At 32.9% G+C, this 23135-nt stretch overlaps 1 protein-coding gene across 1 annotated transcript; it reads right to left on the bottom strand.

Moving 5' to 3' along the window:
• Window positions 1-11913: 11913 nt before the first annotated feature.
• On the bottom strand, window positions 11914-18856 carry LOC133199865 (ankyrin-1-like). Its single transcript, XM_061335683.1, has 4 exons — window positions 18192-18856; window positions 17792-17833; window positions 17641-17664; window positions 11914-16137 (listed from the first exon to the last, which is right to left on the bottom strand). Exons 1-4 carry the CDS (start codon window positions 18820-18822, stop codon window positions 12164-12166), a joined length of 4671 nt encoding a protein of 1556 aa, XP_061191667.1. The 5' UTR covers window positions 18823-18856; the 3' UTR covers window positions 11914-12163.
• Between the last annotated feature and the right edge of the window lie 4279 nt (window positions 18857-23135).

Here is a 23135-nt window from a genome sequence, read left to right as displayed (position 1 = left end):
TTTTACACAATTTTGGCTTTATTTTTCTGACAGTGACTGCATTGCTTCTTAAATAATAAAAAAAATAGAAGAATTAAGAAGTCCAAATTTCAGGTCAATTACCCTGTATAATTAACTAATCTATTATACTTCTGTTAAAATGTTTCCTATATAAAGTTAAGAAAGTAAAATAACTATCTTTATAGTCTCAAAATTTCCACACATAGCAAAGCTATACCCCGGGGTATAGTTTTTGCTATCCACCCCTCGGAAAAATTCATGCAATTTTTGCCGCAAATTTTGATTTCCAGTAATCTATAGACTTATGATGTCATCCTGACTTCAGTAGCATTGTGACTCATCAGGATTTCAGCTCATTCTAGCAGTGTTATCTTATTTCAAATACATGTTCAAAACTTTTATAAAAAAATTTTTTCATGTTTTTAATATCGAACTGTAGTAACAGGTAAATCCAACCCTCAGAAATTATGATATACATCAGTATAATAAAACGCTTATCTACTGGCTGTGAGTGGGATAGCTCTTTCATCAAACCTTTGACAGGAACTATTCCCCTCGGGCAAGCCCTCGGGGAATAGTCCCTGTCGTGGGTTTGATAAAAGAGCTTTCCCACTCACAGCCAGTAGATAAGTGTATAATATATTAGTGAGCACAAAAAGTAATTACCTTGAACGCATGAGAATTTCCTCTCTTGGACTTCTCTGTTTTCTTCCATTTTTCAGCCCCTTGGAACATCATCAAAGCATTTGAAATTGTTAAGGCAGTAGGTGGCACTTTGGTGGAGTCGCCAATGTAAAGCTTCTGCTGATTAGTACAAGTTGTATGAAATACAAATTAAACTCTGCATGCAATTTAACTTATTTATCATATGCCAACAAATGCATACCCCATTCTCTTAAAAAGTTTGCAATACAGGATGTACTTACCTTTTTTGAAGCAAGCCTCGGATCATGGTGTCTGTTCTTCCATTTAATTCATATCAGAGAGACTATATATTAAGCCCATAAAAAAATTTTAAAAAATATTCATTCAGTAAATATTTTTCTAGGCATACCTATTCCAATTTAAACTTAAAGAAACTACAAAAGAGGTCGCCCGAGTGGCGCAGTGGTTAGAGCGTCTGCTCTAGAGTCGCAAGGTAAGGAGTTGATCCTTACGTCGCGGGTTCGAATCCCACTATGGGACGTGGAAACCGGTCCTTCGGATGGGACCGTATAAACCGAGGTCCCGTGTCGCAGTAGGTGTTGGCACGAAAAAGACCCCTCACTGCTCAATGGCCGTAAGTGCCGAGCATAGGACAAAATTTGCACCGGCAAGTGGTGGCGTCTCCATATGAGTGAAAAATTCTCGAGAGGGACGTTAAACAACATACAAACAAACAAACAAAAACTACAAATGAGAGTGAGTACAAGTCTTTAGTTTCTCTAGTGTTGGAAAATGTCAATAAATTATAAATAATTAATAATTAGCTGATGCACTTTAGCACTATAAATACATTTACACTAGTACCTTGAATGCCTGATTAACTTGAAATTCATCACCCCCCCCCCCCTCCCCAGAAGATATTGTATAGTTTAAACGCCACCACGTTCGAATTCTATCCATATTTTGCATATTTGTAAAAGTGTACTTGGATAAATTTTTGATAAAACCAAGCAATGTAGAATTAAGAAGCAAATAGAAATTTCTCATTGACAAGAATTATTTTGTCATTAAGGAGTCATTATTTATCTATACTGTGAGTATTATTTTATCGTGGAGGGTCCTAAATCAGTGGGGTACCTAAATCGGTGGCATCTCCTTCGGAGCTAGAGATTTTCATTATATTGGAAGATCTGACTTTATCAATACATGTATAATGTTAGGTAACACAGTGTAGCTTATAGTACGTGATAGAAAAGTAGAAATATCTCTAAGAAAAAACATTTAGATACAGTGTTTCATTAACTTTGAAATGTACTCAATTTTTGAAAGGTAAAATAATTAAGGTTGAAATTACCAAGTAAATTTGAATTTTGAGAGTATGCAATCAAAAACAAAATCTAAACAAATGTTTAACATCTGTATGTAAAAGTTAAGCAACTGTCCTTGACAATCAAAGAAATTTAAAATTGTAGGGGAATCCAAAAAGTTCATGTCTGTTATATGATCTATTTGTATATTTTGAAAGGCTTGTTGCATTAAGATAGTAAATAAATTTAAAATAAATACATAATTAAACTGTAAAATATTTTAAATCAGCTGGAAAAGGTTAAAATGCGAACTGTTTTGACTGTAATCATGATTTTTGCCCAAAGCTGGTGTTTTCATGTGAGCTTAGTTTAGTTGTATGAACAGGGTAACCACTGGACCCATGGCAGCTCTACTTCAAAAGAAATTTTCAGATATGGTGAAAATTTTATTCATCATTTTCAATTTAAACATATATAACTGTTATTAAATATTCTGTCAATCTATAGCAGCTGTGTTTAGTTCCATGATTTCCAAACCATTTTTTTGATTGGTGTTGAACTTATGAAGGTAGAAACTTTTGAAAAGCATCATACCACTGACTTAGGTACCTCATCTATTTGCACATGCCCAAAACAGAATGTCATACATTTTGAGAAAAATTATATATTCGTCATTTTTTGATTACAATATTTGTAATATTTGAAAAAAAATGTAGGAACCCTCAAAGTAAAACTGCATTAATTTCCTATTCAATTGTACCTGTGGGGAAAATTTTGTAATTGAATGCTTATTACCACCGAAATAGGTTCCTCGAAGATATGTATTTATTTTTATCTGTATTGACAGTATTGTGATCATACAATCTTTAGTCAAATCAGCTTTTGGTTCTTTTAATAAAAACGGCACTGTAATACTAAACTCCAGTTGCCTTATACATAATAAAAACAACATTTTTTCATTAATTTGATGAAAGAACCGAATGGATAACCATAAATTACATTTTACTTCAATTGCTGAACAATGTTTCCACTGTCACTTTCATATATGGCACATAAGTATGCAAACGTAACTATCAAGAAAAGGAAAACAATCTAAAAATTAGTAATGCTAAATGATTTTTCATTCGTCGAAAACAAATTCAAAATTACGTTTTGTTCACTAGGTTTATCGGCTTTTTTACGAACTGCATTAGTCGCCCACGTGGCGCAGTGGTTAGAGTGTTCGCTCTAGAGTCGCGGAGTAAGGAGTTGACCCTTACGTCGTGGGTTCGAATCCCACTGTGGGACGTGGAGACCGGTCCTTCGGATGAGACCGTATAAACCGAGGTTCCGTGTCGCAGTAGGTGCTGGCACGAAAAAGATCCCTCAATGCTCAATGGCCCTGAGTGCCGAGTATAGGTCAAAATTTGTAGCTCTCACCGGCAAGTGGTGGCGTTTCCATATGAGTGAAAAATTCTCGAGAGGGACGTTGATATAGAGAAATGGTGTTTATTCTTCTCATTTACATATCGGCCATATTGAAGCTATAATGGCGACTCCAAATTCCATAAAGGTTTATATAGAGAACGAACAAAAACCCGCAGATTTTTATATACTAACTATTTCGGATAAAGTTCTTCCGCTGATGTTTACTTTTTCTTAATATCTTCTACCGGAAATGACAATATTATTGATGCCAAAGTGAAAGTTACGACCGCCTTTTTTATTTGAAATTCCGAAGCGAGAGTATAATGTTTTAATGAAGGAAAGAGCACAGAACTGGTGTCTTTATCATTTTTGGTGATTAAATGTAAGTGTTTATTGCAAGTTGACAGAGTTCTTCCGCCGATTAATATGATTGTGCAGACGAATGCCTATTTTTATAAAATACAGACGATTTATCATTTCATGAAGAGTTACGACCGCCTTTTTAATTTGAAAACGGCAATTTCTTGTATCAGTGTGACCTATAACCAAAAAAATATGGTTTCATGAGTTGTCAACTTTTAATAACCCAAAATTCTGTCCAAATAGCTATGACGGAGGCTAAAAAAAACAAAACAAACTGTTTGCAGGTTTTAATATAAAAATTTAAAGAAATGGAATATTTCGAGTTTATGCAGGATCTTATGAATATTAATGAGAAGTAAATCACGTGGGAGCAACCTCATGAATAAACTGTATATCATTTCTCCATATATAAACTGTAATGGTGGAAGATTTATTTTTGCTTATTTATTATATTATACTTGTATATAATTATTACTATAGTAAACTGTATTGCGTTACATATAGTATTCAGTCGGGAACGTTGTTGGCGCAGCGCGTGAGTCAGGCCGTTCTTAGCGACATCTGCGACCGGCCTGACCACCGTGATACGCCTGTCGCAGTTCCAGCTAGGCACCAGAAGTCGTTGGACGTGAATCAAATCTATCGTTATTGATATAGGTAATAATCTTCCACCAACCCCTAAATTTCACTTGTTATTTATATATTTGTTATCTGATTGTTAACTTATTAAACCTGTAAAACGTTATTATTGTTTTTGTCACTGTAAATCGCAGAACTCAGGGATAATATGGAAACACACCAAGTTTCCCGATACAAAAGAATAAACAAACAAACAAACGAACTGCATTAATTACAATTAAAATTGGATGTTATACAAGTGTTGAAAGTACCGGAAATTCACACGTATCTATATCCGTAATCAATTATCTTAACACCATGAATTAAAAGTCTTTAAAAGGCACATAAAAAAGCACTTACTTTTTTGCAAACACCCAACTCTTCTGCTGCAGCAGTAACGTCAAACATGACGTATACTTTCATCTGATAAAAACTAAAGCCGGTCGGGAAATAAAATGTGGAATGATTTTTAACTTTACTCATAAAATAGACGCAAACAAAACAGTTTTTAAATACAAACTAATTTCTTCTTGCTAAGTTTGATTTTTTTTGGGGGGGGGGGGGGGGTAGTAACGGATATATGAAGCTTCTACAAGAAATAACATTTTGATTCTTTTGAATAAATATATATTTAAATTTTTCTTCATATATGTTATCGAAATGAATTTTTTAACATGCAGTGTACTTATTAAAAAATAGCATCAACCTAGCAGTGTGGATCTAGAAGGTTCGCTAAAGAATAAGAGAGAGAGAGAGAGGTCCAAATATTTGTTGTGTTTTTACTGAAGAAAATGTTCAATGAAAGGCTTTGTAGTAATGCATATAGCAAATTCGGTTGTGAAAAAAATGGATCCCTACAGAAATAGGATTTTCGGGTTTACTATAGTATTCCTATTAAGTTATCGTTTAATTTAATATATAAACGTAAGTTATAACAACCCTCATCTCCTCTTCAACCCCCCCCCCCCTTTGAATTTTTTTAGATCCTCGTCTGTCTCGTGTTATTCATATTAGGCTTTATATGAAATTATTTTTCCACTGATTAAAATTAAATTAATGTATAATTTTTAAAAATAAAATGACTTCAAATAATATTAATTTTATACTAAATGTGGATAGACTTTTACTTATCATATGTTATTTATTATGTAAAGTTTTTTTAAGTGTCAGGTGCCAAGTTTTGTGGGCAGGTTAATTGGGCAATTGAACATATTTGTTTTATTGTTGTTAAAGTGTCAAACTCAATTATGTTGAACGTAATTTTGAAACAAACATATGTTCAAAATATGTCCAACATATGGTTACCTCATACGTTGCAATTTTACCTCTGTGCCTCTATGTGTGGCTCACATAGATTTCATGTCAAATTTGCATGAAATTCATGTGAATTCTTTGCATGAGAAAGAGATGGAAAAGAAGACACATGGTATTTATGTGAAAGCTTCATGTAATTTTGACATAACTTTTATATGAATTTTACATAAAGAGCATATTGAATAAATATCGTGCAGAGAAAGTTCACTTAAAAGTTCTCAAAAAATATGTGGATATCATACAAACTAATTCACATGATACTCACATGAAATAAAGATACAATTTTTACATGATTATCACATAGTTTTCAAATAAAAAGAAAATCACTTAAATATCATTTGAGCCACTTTTCCCCTGTGTATTTAGGTACAATTCTACGTAAGAATCAGGCAGGTAGCACTAATTAGGCGGTACAGTGAAAATCTGCAAATTCATTAAAACTGTGTTTAATGTATTCATTTGGGTCTAAAATGAGTGATGACTAATGATTTTGCTATAATTCTCCTTTCATCACACAGCCGGGGATAAGTTTCTCAAGGGGGTGCTGTGTAAAAATTGTATGTAAATAGTGTAAATAGTGCATATAACATGAAATAATTTCCTTAAAACCCAAGAGGATTTGGGAAAACTTAATACATGATTACAATAATGAATGGAAAGAAAAAGTACTTTCATATTTTTGTGCGAATGAATGATTGGAAAGATAAAGAGTAACTAAATCATGGAATTTGCTACAATTCTTGGTAAGAGTTATTCATCTCCCTTAGGAAGTTTATATAGGTGGCGCTAGTAAAAAGAACAATGGTAGCCTCCATGGCAGGCTGATTGGCAAAGTTGATTTGGAGCAACGTGCGTTATTTATTACAAATATCTGAGTGAACTGACATAAATTGCACTAAAGGACTGTACAAGAACAGAATCGTGCATACGTGCACGTGTAAACGAAGTCAATAATCTGTTAAGAGAGACGGTGACGGTGATCTTTTATCAGCAGGGACCTATGGTATCAGCAACTTTTGTATAACATGACCATGGCATTACTGTCCTCTTGATGATCAAGGTAATGTCAGTTTGTCCATACTGATATCAGTATGATATCAGTATGGTCAATGTCGGACGTTAGCTTGCAAGGTCATCCACCAGAATCCAAAAGTGAGCCCCCAGAGAGGGATGACCGTCCGAATGTTTCCGCTTACTCAACTTGGAAAGGGAAAGTAATGTGGTTTTGAAAGAGGTGAGATTTAATAATCAGGGTAAATTGACAGTTATAAATGATTATTGATTACAGTTTAATTATCTGTTAAACAGTAAATTATATTTATTGGGGTGGCCAGATCAATGTGTAATTTGAAATGTGACATCATAAGCTCAGTAATCGTTCTTATGTACAATCATTGTAAAACTTAGCCAGATTAAAGGTATTTGAGGGGATTATTTTTTAGTGTTTGTACATGCAGTTCATTTTAATAAGTTATGGTAATCTAGTATGAAAATGAAGAAGCATATATCATTTATTAAATATGTTAAAAGTAACAAATTTTATAGGGTTTTTTTTTAAATTTAGTGTCTTAAACATTTCTTTTTAAAATTTCAGGCGTATGCAATGTATAACCAAGTGACTGAAACAGAAGAGTTTGTATCTCATAGTCATTGCCTTAGTTGACTCGAAGTAGAAGATGTCAAAACATTTCCGTGGTAAGGGTCAGTCTGTATTGTATGCAGAGACACTGCACATGTGCTTAAACTGTCCACACCAAAGCTGCTAAAATATAAGGCCCTCTGTTTTAATTATACTCATACAGTATATGTGTCATTTGTACATTAGCATGAACATTCAGGATATAATTGGTTAAAAAAAAACAAATATGTAAATAAAATAACAACACAGCATAATTTTTCATCAGCACTGATGTCAAAATTTGGCCAGCCAGCATCACATTTAACTAGACCCCCCCCCCCCCCAACACACACCATCACCACCAGCCACAATGTTTTGTGTTCTTTAGCCATTTAAAGATCAATGGCCCGTGAAAATGACTAATAAATACCATACCTAAGCATGGACAGAAAAAAATACATGTAGCTGTGATATAAAATTATAACAGGTTGTAAACAATTAAACATGATAAAGATATTTTGTTCAGAAGAAATGCTGTTAATTTATTTTTTTAAATTACAATAATCAATGATAGAATATAAATAGATATACATGTATACTGAAAATTCTACTACCAGTAGTCTGAACATGTTATTGCTGACTTACATTTCACTGACATAACTAAGGTTTTTATCAAGCTAGTCTCTTTGAAAAAGTCTGCTGTGTTTTGTATAACTTATTCATTAGAATCAGGGTTGTTAAATTGATGTATTAAATTTTTGTTTTTACATGTACCCTGTTTTATGCCCCACCATGAATATGGCCTAAGATATAGCATATAGTGTTTGTCATGTCCATCTTCCATCCTTCAGTCTGTCTTCCATTACAGTTTATGTTTAGCTCAGTTTGAAGGAAACTATTCAAGATATTTTTATAAAAATTTACATGCTGATGCATATATATTGAATTATTGATAAAAGCTTTTCAACTGCATCAACATTTTTTTGACCTTGACCTTTGCTTTGACATTGACCTCACTTCTAAAATAAGTGTTTAGTTCAGTTTGAAAGAAACCATTTAAGATATTTTTATCAAACTTCATACGCTGAAACATATAGATGTATTCAGTTCAACTGCATCAACATATTTATACCTTGACCTTAACTTCACATCCCTTTAATTAGTGTTTAGCTCGGATTCTTGGAAACTATTCAAGATATTTTTACGAAAGCTTAAATGCTGATGCATATTGGTGAGAGCTATTCAACCTCATCAATATTTTTATTTACATTGCTCTTTCCTTACCTTTGACCTTGACTTCACTTTTCTTAAATTTATTTTAAGTTTCAACAAAACCATTCAATGTGTTCAAGACATTTTTAATCGAACTTCCAGTACTGATACAAAATTGATGTAAGCCATCCAACTTCATCATCATTTTTTACCTCAACCTTTACTTTGACCTTGAGCTATTCAAAGGGGAAGAAAATAGGGTGAAGTCTGAAAAATCTTTTTCCCAGTAGCCAACAGAATTTTGCTCAACTGAGCTGAAAGCTCATGCTTATCAAATCACTTGTTATTCATTGTCCATCCAGCTTCCTATCTCCCTGTAAGCTTTTCACATTCCTTATTTACTTAATATTCTCCAGAATATCTGCACCAATTTAAATAAACTGGGCACCAAGAATGGCATATGTGAAGGGAATTAAAAAGGAGAGAGCATCGTAGAAATCACATTGTACATCCATCTGTCAGTTTGTCATCACTTTTGTTGTTGTAAGATTCAACATTATGCCTTCAGATTTGTACAGAATCTCTTTACTGTAGGAAAACAAAAACACATTTGAGGGTTATTTTACTTTGTCTGTCTAGCTGTATGTATGTCCAAAAGTATATTCATTGACACTTTTGTTGTGCTGCAATAACTCAGTTTTTAACATAATATTTTTAAAATTTTATACAGAAGCTCTTTATTGTAAGAGAAAAACACTTATGCATTTTGGGGTCACATCGCTTAGTCTGTTTGTCTGTGTGCTCATTCAAATACATATCCATTGACACCTTAGCTATGAAACGATAACTCAAGCAGTTTTTTAATGATTTGTTTTCAAATATTGTACTGAAGTACTTATTTGTAGAGAAAAGCATTACTTGGTCATGCAGATCTGTTTTTTATGTATGTTTAAATGTATATTTGCTGTCAAACAGGTTTCATCATTTGATTCAGATGTGACAAAGCTTTGCAAGCTGAATATCAGTCCCATAATAAAATGAATACTGACTATTTTGAACTTCAATATTGATTGAAGAAATTGCATGTGTATTTAGATTGAACCTTTTATAACTTTATATCAATTCTTTGGTGATAATTGATTAACTTATCATTTCAGAAATCTCAGGAAATGAAATCATTGCAGCTATCACAAAACAAAGACTGGAGTTCAGAGAAAGAGTTCATCACTTTGGATAAAATTAATGAGGCTGTGACTTTCATCTTCCATGAATCTGTAAGCACTTAAGATTACAGTTTTATCATGTTTATGTTTCAGTTTAAGAAACTACTAAACAAAGGGCAGTCGTTGACTACAAAAGAAAAGCTGGGTTGACTTGTGATATTCTGTGTAACATGATTGCCCAATACCAAGGTTTAAAACTGAAAGATTTATATTTCATGAATTTACCTATGTTTAGATTTTTTGAATATGAAATCATTTGGGTATAAGATCAATTTGAATGGCAAACAAGCAGATGACTTGGTAAAAATAGGATCATGTGTGAAAAATGTCACTCAAATCGTGAATATTTACTAGTTATTGTGTTTTTGGTGTGGATGGAAATGTATAACAAAAAGGACAACTTAAAATAATTATCTGTGTATAAATAAAAATAAAGTTGTATATTATACAATTAAGACTGGTTTTTTTATGTCAGTTCAGTGAGTTATTTACCTGAAGAGTACAATATTCTCTGACCTCAAAAACAGCCTGAGATAATTGATGTTTTCAGGTTTTAGCACATTTGGATCATCTCCCCTTTTCAGTTAAATTAGAACATAATTTGTAAATTCTATATGTTATAAATTAGAACACTGGATATCAAAATATTATATTGATTAATTGTAAAAAGCAAATAGTTGTGCTGTATTTGAAATTGTAAATTAAGAAAATTGTTTTGAAATGTCTTATTTATTTTACATGCACGCATCTACGGTATATTCTGGACTTTGACAAAAATAGTGAAATTGCTCTTTTTTTGTTTTTGTTTGAAACTTATCCATATTTTTCAGATATTAATAATAATTTACACAAAAATATTTTATTCTTTTATAAACCATAGGGTATGATGTTTATGAAAATAGCATAGCCTTTTGAGTTGGATGTTTGGTTCTTATATTTTTTTTTTAAAAGCTGAAAATCCTTAAAAAAAAAAAAAAAAAAAAAAAAAAAAAAAAAAATCGGTATTTTCATGTTTTTGCAAATTTGGATTATTGTTTTAGTGGACATGGAAATATTTTGATTACTTGTGAAAAGTTACTTGTGTTGTTGTATTTTGAGTTGAAGATAAAAACAAAAAGAAATTGTTTAGAAATGTTGTATTCATTTTACTTGTTTACATCTACGGCATATACTGAACTTTGACAAAAATAGTGAAATTGCTCTTTTTTGAATGAAAGTCATCCATAATTTTTGGATATTAATAATAATTTGCACAAAAATGTTTTTATACTTTTATTAGCACAGTCTTTGAAATTAGCACAGTCTTTTGATTTGGCTGTTGGGTTTTTATATTTTTAATAGATGAAAATCCTCAAAAAATGGATATTTTCAAGTTTTTGCAAATTTGGATTATCTCCCCTTTTCAGTTTAAAATTAAAACATCTTACTGGACGTAAAAGTATTTTGATTTATTGTGACAAGTAACTAGTTGAGCTGTATTTAAATGAGCAATAAATATAATTGTGATTTCTTTTCTGATTTTCATTTTATATAAACTTGAATATTGGCAATTTTGCAGATTTTTAGAGGAAATTTCAGCCATAATATGCTGCAAACAGTGTTTCTGTTGCCATGGAAACCAGACACTGATTTGATTAAAAAAAATATTTTATTTTAGGAAGTTACTAAGCATACTCTACCAGCATGCAAAGTTTTAAAAAAAAAATTTGAAACCTTCATGTGCCGCCCCCTGCCTGATTCTTACGTGGAATAGTACTTAATACCTGTTAAAACAATTGTTTTGAGTCGTCATTTTCAACTATTAACTTCACCAGAAATGACATATTCAAGTGGACAGTGGTTGGAGGAAGAGCAAGGACACTAAAGAGGACTTTGTATAAGATGTTAATTATTAATATTTTAGACCTTGCCACATAAATAAGATTTTTTGCAATCGGGGAGAGAGAAAAAAAATCAAAAGCAATTGTGTCGATATATTTATTTAATTATCTTTAATAATCAAATTAAAATTACTAAAATTTAATTTTTGGTAACATTAAACATGCATGCTCAAAACATTTTTATCTCAAAAACACAGCTTAATGTAACATACATGTCTTATTGTTAATAAAACTAAGAATACGAAGAGGTAGGCAAAAAATAAAAACACAATTCATCAGAACAAAAGAATATTAATGTACATACACTGTATAAAAATCAAACATACATATATTATGAAAATCTCGTGCAGAATAGCATGAAAATGAATTGTAACTTGTAACAAAGAAATGACATCATTGATAAATTATTTACACAAAGTTCAGTCTGTCATATACTGAAAATAAAAAGATAACTGAAATAATTAATGTCTATTAGCAATCCATGTTATAGAAACATAGATTAAACGGTCTACCTGTAATTAAAACAGAAATGAATTTGAATCGATTTCAAAGAATAATCTAGAATGATTAAAGCGACTATAATTTAAGACGTTTCGTTTTATCAAAGCCCTGATTTTGCTGTCTTTTTTTTCGACGGAATAAAAGAGGGTAATGTGTCTCCAAATATTCATTTAAACAGATATTGCTACTTTCGGTGAAATCAACAACTGATCTACCATCATTTGTCATACAATCTACATTCAAACCTTCACTAACAAAATACTTAAATAGTTCTAGATTTCCACTACGTGCTGCAGCATGTAACACAGTAACACTGGAATAGTCTTTTGACTGAAGTAACTGTGGGTTATTATGTACAATTAATTTACATAAATCAATATCGCCATTAAAACATGCAATATGCAGGACACTTTTCCCATCATTTGTCTGTGCATTTATATCCAAACCTTTTTCTATCAAAAAAGAAATCAATTTTCTGTCTCCACTTTCACATGCAGAGTGTAATACTGTGTACCCTTTATTGTTTTTGACGTTAATTAATTGAGGATGATTAGTGACAAGGAATTCACATGCACCATAATTATCATTACAACATGCAATATGAAGGGCACTATCTCCATCATTTGTCAGTGCATTGATATCCAAACCTTTTTTTATCAGAAAAGAAATCAATTGTCCGTCTCCATTTACACATGCAGAGTGTAGTACTGTGTTCCCGTCATTGTCTTTGACGTCAATTAATTGTGGATAATTAGTGACAAGGAATTCGGATGTATCATACTTACCATTACGACATGTAATATGAAGGACATTTTCCCCAATATTTGTCAGTGCACCGATTTCCAAACCGTTTTCTAGCAGAAAAGAAATCAATTGTCTGTCTCCATTTACACATGCAGTGTGTAATACTGTGTACCCTTTATTGTTTTTGACGTCAATTAAATGTGGGTAATTAGAGACAAGGTAGCTGCATGCATCATACTTACCACATAAACATGCAATATAAAGGACACTTTCCCCATCATTTGTCTGTGCATTAATATCCAAACCGTTTTCTAGCAGAAAAGAAATCAATTGTCCGTCTCCATTTTCGCATGCAGAGTGTAATACTGTGTACCCTTTATTGTTTTTGACGTTAATTAATCGAGGGTGATTAGTGACAAGGAATTCACATGCACCATAATTATCATTACAACATGCAATATGAAGGGCACTATCTCCATCATTTGTCAGTGCATTGATATCCAAACCTTTTTTTATCAGAAAAGAAATCAATTGTCCGTCTCCATTTACACATGCAGAGTGTAGTACTGTGTTCCCGTCATTGTCTTTGACGTCAATTAATTGTGGATAATTAGTGACAAGGAATTCAGATGCATCATACTTACCATTACAGCATGCAATATGAAGGGCACTATCTCCATCATTTGTCAGTGCATTGATATCCAAACCTTTTTTTATCAAAAAAGAAATCAATTGTCTGTCTCCATTTACACATACAGAGTGTAATACTGTGTTCCCGTCATTGTCTTTAACGTCAATTAATTGTGGATAATTAGTGACAAGGAATTCGGATGTATCATACTTACCATTACGACATGTAATATGAAGGACATTTTCCCCAATATTTGTCAGTGCACCGATTTCCAAACCGTTTTCTAGCAGAAAAGAAATCAATTGTCTGTCTCCATTTACACATGCAGTGTGTAATACTGTGTACCCTTTATTGTTTTTGACGTCAATTAAATGTGGGTAATTAGAGACAAGGTAGCTGCATGCATCATACTTACCACATAAACATGCAATATGAAGAACACTTTCCCCATCATTTGTCAGTGAATGTATATCCATACCGTTTTCTAGCAGAAAAGAAATCAATTGTCCGTCTCCATTTTCGCATGCAGAGTGTAATACTGTGTACCCTTTATTGTTTTTGACGTTAATTAATGGAGGGTGATTAGTGACAAGGAATTTACACGCATCATACTTATCATTACGACATGCAATATGAAGGGCACTATCTCCATCATTTGTCAGTGCATTGATATCCAAACCTTTTTTTATCAGAAAAGAAATCAATTGTCTGTCTCCATTCAGACATGCAGAGTGTAATACTGTGTACCCGTCATTGTCTTTGACGTCAATTAATTGAAGATAATTAGTGACAAGGAAGTTGCATGCATCAAACTTACCACATAAACATGCAATGTGAAGGACACTTTCCCCATCATTTGTCATTGCATCAATATTGAAACCTTTTTCTATCAGAAAAGAAATCAGTTTTTCGTCTCCACTAGCACATGCAAAATGTAATGCTGTGAATCCGTCATTGTTTTTGACGTCAATTAATTGTGAATAATTATCTACCAGGTAACTGCTTAGATTGAATTCACCAATTTGTGTTGCATAATGCAATACATTGTCGCCATCTGTAGATTTGTTATCTATCAACATTGGGTATCTTTCAAGTAAAGGCTGTACTAAATGAATTTGCCTTGATGAACAAATCTCCTGGATTAAACTATGATTAGTGTTAGTCCTAACAAGTGAGAAACAAGTTTGATTCAAATCTACAGTCTTACATATTTTCAATAATAACTCTAAATTCCCACTTTGTACTACGTTAAAACAAGTGTTTAAATCACATCTTACACCCATTGATAAAATGGGATGGACTATATTTACATGATTTTCTCTGCATGCAGCATTAAGGCATCTGTACTTTTGTGTTTCATCACAATTATTTTGAAACAAATATTTTACCCAACCGATATGCCCTGATTTTCCAAAATGTACCAGTAATGCGTTTCCATCTGAATCAACACATTCTTTAAAGTTATCGCTACGGACTTGATCTGCTAATACATATTCATAAAATGCTTTGTCATTCCATAAATCTAACAATGAAATGGATTCAAATTCACCGGGAGAGCCATCTCTCAAAATTTGAATAATCCTACTAGAAACGATAGCAAACAATTCTGCATCAATCAATACGTTTGTGCATTTTTGATGCTCACCTGTTGTCAATCTTTGAAACAAGACAGGATGACAGTTTAGAATTGTTTCCTCGGGAAGAGTTACAATCAGAATATGGAATAAAATATCTTGTACTGAGCTATGGGAAAATGAATAGGAATCGTTTATTTTATCGTAAATTGTTAAAAAACCTTCAAAAACCTTAACACTATCGTGGAATTCACCAAGTAAAGGGGGACTTAGTTCAAGCATTTTCAATGCTATGGATTTCATTTTCCAATCTTTCTGAACAGAGAACAGAGAGGAATCCACACTTCCACCTTTCAAGAGAATGTATATCAGCACTGCTGTTTTAACAGCTCTTTCTGCTACCAGGGTTTCCAAATACTCTTTTAGGAAAATTGAAGGACTACGGAGAAAATTTGAAAGATCATTTCCGAAAGCAGGATTCTCACGCGCTAGTCTACAACATTGTGGAAATCCCAAGGGTAAATATAACTCGGTCTGTCTTAATTTCAAGTCTTCTTTTATATTTCCTGGAAGGTTATAATTGTTGAGAAACATAACCAACTCTTCAGATTCTAAAGCATATTCACCACTTGATAAATCAGTCACTGATGAAAAAAGTGATGCAGCACTTTTCTGCTTAGCGACAATTTCCATATAAATATCGTGTCTGACTGTCAAAATAAGTATATTTCCCATTCCACTGTTGGAAGGTTTCACAAGAGATTCTATGACGTTTTTCATATTTAAAAATTTATTGAAGTCTTTTTTAGAAAACGAGAATTCTCCAAATGCATTATCAATGAATATCGCCAAATTATCAAACGGTGAAATTCGCCCGTAGAGTTTGGACATTTTTAAGACTAGAAGAGGACGTTTCCCCCCATCCATGGCAGTTTTCAACAACCACTTGGCTAATGTAGTTTTACCGGCTCCGGGTACGCCTTTTATTACCACGTGTCTGTTTTTCTCTAACAGTTCCTTTGCTCTGTCAAATGCCCGGGTTTTGACAAAGATTTTATCCATTTCCTTATAATGATTTTTGACCATATCCATTGTTGTTTCTATCAAGAGATTAAATAAACCTGATTATGATATTTTTATTTTAAAAACTCAACATAAAAATTATTAGTTTATGGTTACTGAACCTTTGTGTAACTTTTGTATTTCCAGAGTAAAAATACCTATAATATTTACTTATAAATTACTGTTGTGAACATTTTCTCTCTAATTGTGGCCTCATTCCTGTCTTTTAGCCAAGAATAAAACAATAAATACCATGATGAATATCGCGTATAAATACACTTTTCATCAGCCATTAAGATTAAATTTTATATTTTTTTCCCCAAAAACCTTTGACAACACAAAAATACATTTAGGTTGTATTGCCTAACCTTCTCTAACGTAAATGACTAATGTAATGAAGATGTATACATAAAAAGTGTTACATTTTTTAGTTATTACTGAATTCATCTCAGTTGTGAGTTTATTTTTCAATATATTTACATCATGCTTATTTTAACTTCTATCCACTTCTTATCAGAAAGTTACAATTTTGTATTAATTCTTTTTTTCTTCAATGACCTACAAACCTGAAAATTTCTTTGAATTAAAATTTTATGGATCTCTCATACAAATTGATTTATTATTGTTGTTGTTGTTTTTGTTTTCTAATTTAAGTTAATGTAAACATGGAAATCTTTGCGTAGGGAAATTTTTTGCAATATTTGCGATGAGTGAAGGTTGCAACATTAAACACCACGCGAAAAGTTTTGACAGTTGGCGCCTTACTAAACAAGTAACCAAATATTTTGTGAAATATATCACTTCGACAAAATTTACCCCAAAGGGAATACCTTGCATGGAAATCGCAAGCTTTCACCCCATAAGAATGTCCACCTTTACAGTACCCCTAATTGTTTCCCTCTATTTGTGTCAAGATGGTTAGATAGATTATTTTTTATCTGAGCTGTTCCCTTTTATTTTAGGAAGATGATATGTTAAACCAATCATTGTGTTCAGCAGCGTTTTCTTTTATGATTTTGATCAAGTGACACATGTTATTGTGATGACGTGTTATTGTTTTTAAAATTTTATATTTTCTATTGTTTAACGTCCCTCTAGAAAATTTTTCACTCATATGGAGATGCCAACACTTGCCGGTGGAGGGCTACAAATTTTACCTATACTCGGCACTCATGGCCATTGAAGAGTGAGGGATCTTTTTCGCGCCAGCACCTACTGCGACACAGGACCTCGGTTTATACGGTCTCATCCGAAGGACCGGTCTCCACATCCCACAGTGGGATTCAAACTCGCGACGTAAGGATCAACTCCTTACTCCGCGACTCTAGAGCAGACGCTCTTACCACTGCGCCACGCGGGCGACGCAATATTTTTTTGTATAATGACACTAAAATCACATTTTGTGAGACCTCCTTCATTTGTTCGTCTTGTTTATAGATAGACATCTAAATGGTGTAGAAAAACAAAACTCATCTATGAGTTATCATAAACGTTTATGTCTCAATAAGCTCAAACTGAGGACCATACGAACATATACATACCTATTTCTTTTTCAAGTCTGGGATCTGAAAAAAATCAAGGCAGTATAAAAACATATTCATAACAGGTTAGTATGTAGATATTAGTGATATAAGTCATATGTTATATGTAGAGATAATTAAAGATTACATAGTCAACAGTATAATCACTTACCCATGCACAAACTAAGTTTCTTTTTCACGTCATCCAGCGTCTCTGAAAATAAAGTTTTATTTGAATACACTCAAGAAAAGGTATTATTTAACATCATTCTGAACGTTTGTGAGATTGCAAAGTATGTCTATAAGTTTCAATAAATAAAACAAAAATAATCTTACTTTCTTACCTTCTTACTTTGCAGAATGAACAAAGAAGGTCGGTCTTTACAACCTTTGATCTAGGGTACTTACCAAGATTTATCTTTCAACAGAGACGTATAGTATTTGTAAACGTTTCTGTTTTTTTTTTTACATTGGAAAAAAAATCTGTGTCTACTGCATGTGCCATATTTTACAGAGAGAGTACGAAAGCATTCAATATGAACTTAGTACAGTAAAATTCGATCTGGTATTACCTGAAACTTTAGACACAGCTGAATATAATTCATCAACAGCCCCAAGCATGTTGATGTATTTATGTTGAAGTTCAGGATCCATGGAACATGTTTTGATTTCTTTCACAGATTCCTGGTAGACAATAGATGTTCCTAGATGTCCCTCTAATTCAACAACGATATCCAAGATGTTTCGCCATTCTTCATTAAAGTTTGAATCGGAAAGAGCTATGTCGGCAATATGACCATAGTATTTGTTCCGAAGAAGACGAATCCGTTCGATATTCGCGGCAACACTTCTATCGGCGGGGTCTGGAATCTCCCCCCAACCTTTCAGATGTGGAGGTATTTTACTGACATTTCGAAGAATGATGCACAAAGTAGATATATCCAGGTCTGAATAGTTTCCTCCATACTGATACGTTGGTGAGGGGAAAATGGTGTCAATTTGTGATTGAAATAGAGGGATCCTTAATTTGTTGTTATTAAGATTGTCTGTCCATTGTTTGACTTTCTTGGATAGATTAGTCGGGGATATTTCTTTTCTTAGAATATCACGTAACACATCTGTACAGGGACCCAGTATGAGCCTCGCCATTCTAGCGGTGTTAGTGGTCTGTCGTGTTGATGTGTACTTTGATAACGACATCATAGATTTAAATAAGAATGCTCTTTGGACTGTTGTGTTGTGAGTTACTTCACTTCATAAACTGGTTTAGATTTTTTCCATGTAAACTAAGACAAAATATGTCGAAATTAAGTATTGAATGAACTAAAATTAAATGAAAAAATACAGAAGGTTACTGCTTTTCTTTTACACATCTAATGGTATGTTTAGGGAAGTCCGAGGAGCTTGATGTAAATTTGGAAAGAACGTTCGACTTTTTCCAGCTTTTTTTGTAAAAAGTAAACACAAAATTGATTTTAATTTATCGGATGCTTGTATTTAAGTTATTTATATTCGTTATATATTTTAAATCCTCTATATAAAAATGTTCAAAATTTAATCCCTATAATTCGAATTCTATTGGGAAGTCAATTTTCCGCTAATTTTTTGGTCGATAAAATGAACTTTTTAATGAAATACAATCTATTATCAATTCGCATGTTGACTGAGGTTTTTTTATACAAATTGTTAGGCTATTTATCATACTAAATTGTTTGCGGATTTTCCGTTTACTCCGTCATGACAATGAGCACACGTCGGGTGAGAGAGGTGGAGAAAGTTTGCTTACATTCTGAGGAATGATATACAAGATAGAAATATCCAGGTCTACTAGTCTCCCCTTTACGGATTTTTTGGTGAGGGGAAAATGATACCGAGTTGTGTATCATTAAGAGGGTTTCGTTTTTTGTTTTTCTTAAGATCGTCAGTCCATTGTTTCACTTCTTTAGATAGATCAGACGGAGGAATTTCCTTTTTAAGAATATCACATAACACATCTGTACAGGGACCTAGTATAAGCCTTGCAAATCGAGCGGTGTTTGTGGTCTCTGGTGTTGATGTATACTTTGATAACGACATCATAGATTTAAATAAGAATTCTCATTGGAATCACTGGGTGAAAAAAGCAGTTTCCCATCATGGGAAACTATATGGAAACCACATGGAAACCTCAAGATTACATCATGTTTCCTAGTGGTTTCCGCAGCGGATGCCAGGTTATTCCGTCAAGTTTCCGTGGCACGGAAACTACTACGCTCCGATTCCATTAGGTATCCCGAACCACGGAAACCTCAGGAAACCTGAAGTTTCCCGAGCCTCCATGTAGTTTCCCATAATGGGAAACCTGAAGATTCCACTGGTTTCCATAATTAGGAAACTATGTGGAATCGGAGCGTAGTGGTTTCCATGGAATGGAAACTTGATGGAATCCTCAGATTTCCCATGAACGGAAACTAGAGGAAACCTTGTGATTCCTCAAGTTTCCATGACTCAGGAAACTACATGGAATCGGAGCGTAGCGGTTTCCGTGTGATGGAAACTTGGTGGAATAATCTGGTGTCTCATAAAAGGAAATTACAGGAACACTTCAAGATTCCCTTATTTATCTGAGACGGGAAGCAATGTGTAATTGTGGTGTAATAGTTTCCCCATACCATGGAAACTACAGGGTAGGTGGAGCATTTCAATTACGAAAAATGATTGACAAGCAACTGGAAGCTCAAGGATCCCTGTATTTTCCATGGTAAATATTTCTTGTCTAGAATATGAAAAGAGAACAGCAGGTTTAAATCAAAATATATATTATTAATTTCCTTGGTAAACTGTGTTTTCTTTTCAAAATCTATCAAGAAAATGTATAAAAAGGAAAAAGCATTATCAAATCATATGTTTAATAATTCATTTGATGTGCAAAAACATTATTTGAAAATGATATCAAAATATATAAAATCATATATCTTGGTAAACAATGAAGTAGTCTTTCACATCTAATTATATAAGTCCATTCATAAACTTCATTAAATACTCTATACTTCTTTCAACATCAGCTTCATTATTTTCATCACATCATCTGCTATCTGCAATATATTTTCATACAAAATTATTATTTGATGTAAGAATTGTATGCTTGAATATTATTTAGAAATCTGACATGATCACTTAATGTACTTTAATGTACCAATATCAGTGATTAGTTTCAGTCTTTAAATTTAATGAAATCCGAATAATGAACATTACATAGTAAGGTTTTAAGCCAGATTAATATCAAAACAGGTATGATTGAGAATATGACCATCTCATGCATGTAGAACACTGCTTTTAGTTGAGCGGAGAGAAATGTGCTCTGGACAAGGATATTACAAATCTTTTTTTCTTATTAATTAACATTAGACCTAGAAAATTGGTTAAAGATCACTACACACCCTTCATCCCATGGCACACAATCCAGATCATACCAAGGGAGAAAAATTATGCTCTGGACAAGGACTTTAGATAAAGATATATAGTGTATTTTGATACTGACCTTTGACCTAGATAATTGGTCCAAGGTCACTTTTTACCCTCCATCCACAGGCACTCTATGAGTTAAATTTGAGTGAGATTGGGCTATGAGGAGAGAAAATATACTCAGGACAAGTGATATCAGATGGACAGACAGATCATCTCATGGCATCCACAGAACAGGAACCTAAAAAATCAATACATATATATGTAAAGTTATATCCATATAAGTCAATATGAATTCATCATATGTTGCATTGCATACACATGCTTTAATCATGTTTAATACCTTATGAATAATTTCAAATTGCATGTACACTCAGTTTACATAAAAATAATCTAAATTTCATCAAAGATGACCAACATAACAGCCATTCAAGATTTAGTTAATCAACATTCAGTACAAGTTCTATATGCTATATCATATGAACAGACACATACTAGTATTATTTACCTGCATTCTAAATCTTGTTTTATGTCACTGAAAATTAAGGCGATAGCCATTAACCAATTTTAGCCCCAATTTACATACATGCATGTTGTAATGTTTGTTCAAGACTTCCCATTTAATAAACATATACCTACATTTAAAGCTTCAATGTGTTTCACTGAATATTTTAGAAATTACAGTCATTAAAATACTGACCAGCCAGAAATCAGTAAATGCATGTGCATGTCCTTATTTTTCATTCTTGTATTGTTTCATTTAACATGTTTCAATGTTAAAAAGTTTTAGTAAGTTATACAGTTATAATATTTACTACTTTATCATAGCCATACAGTTGAACTTTGGCATCTCGAACACAGACATCTAGAATACCATAGATACATGTATGTTGAAGTAATTTGAAAGTATTCTTTAAGCATTTTAATTACTCCTGATATCTTGAATCCTCAAATATCTCAAAATATTTTCAATGATTGAATTGAACTTTGAACCATGGCAAAAGGACTCTTAAACAAATATTCATTATTCTTAAGATGAAGTCTACAGGTTACAAAATTATAAGTTGCTCAACAATGATCATATCAACAATATTTTAGAGAGTTGATCATTTCCTCTTGGGGTGAAGGGGGGGGGGGGGAGGGGGAGGGGGGCTTCCTCTGTACAATTTAGAATATCCTTACTTTGTGTCAATCTTGGTTAAAATTAGTGGTTCTTGGGAAGAAGTTACAGATGTGAAAAGCTCACAGATGGATAGACAGTTTGATGGACAAAACACAAAAGAAAAGGTGATTAGAAAAGTTCACATGAGTTTTTAGCTCGAATGAACTAAATTCCTCACTGCATGGTGTATATTATGCGAGATATTATCCAGACAGAAAATTTTATAGAGGAGTGAAAAAGAAGACTCCAAGCCATAATTTTACATAACCTCTTGTAGTTTGCAATTGGTATTTCAACATTCCAATTAAACTCAAGTTCTTTTCTTTTCATGCAATTGTTATACATGCCTATTTATGATTGAATTAATTACCACTTACCACACGATCACATCTTGATTCATCATACATCTTACTGGTTCTCCTTTAATGTCAGTTTTCTTCTCTCTGAAAGAATTTATTATGTACAGTTACTACTGCATTCTGATTTCACCTATGAGACCAACAATAAACAAGTGTCCCAGGGGCCACATTGCTCACCTAAGCACTTTGGGTAGGAAAAAATATAAATCAGTTCAGTATTGAAAAGTTCAAATATAAAAGTGGTTGGGGGGGGGGGGGGAATACTACACTTTCTAAGGATGCTTTTGAATTAATATGACACATATAAGCATTGCTGTTCTTAAGAAGAAAATCCTTTTTATTCCTTTGTATAACTATGATCCCCTTTTATGGCCCCTCTATTCTCCTGGGGGGGGGGGGTCATGATTTAAATAATATCTACATTACTTCATCGGCCGTGTATATAAATATGACCAATCATGGCTTCATTGTTCTTGAAAAGAAGAATTTCTAAGATTTTTCCTATGTACTTTGATCGTTCATTGTGGCCCCATCTTACCCAGGAGGTCATG

The sequence above is a fragment of the Saccostrea echinata genome, unplaced genomic scaffold (assembly GCF_033153115.1).
Source record: "Saccostrea echinata isolate AGI-Se365-2 ecotype Australia unplaced genomic scaffold, CSIRO_AGI_Sech_v1 ptg000036l, whole genome shotgun sequence".
Taxonomy (NCBI): Eukaryota; Metazoa; Mollusca; class Bivalvia; order Ostreida; family Ostreidae; genus Saccostrea; species Saccostrea echinata.
The sequence above is the reverse complement of the archived record's forward strand: the minus strand, read 5'-3'. Positions and strand labels throughout refer to the sequence as shown.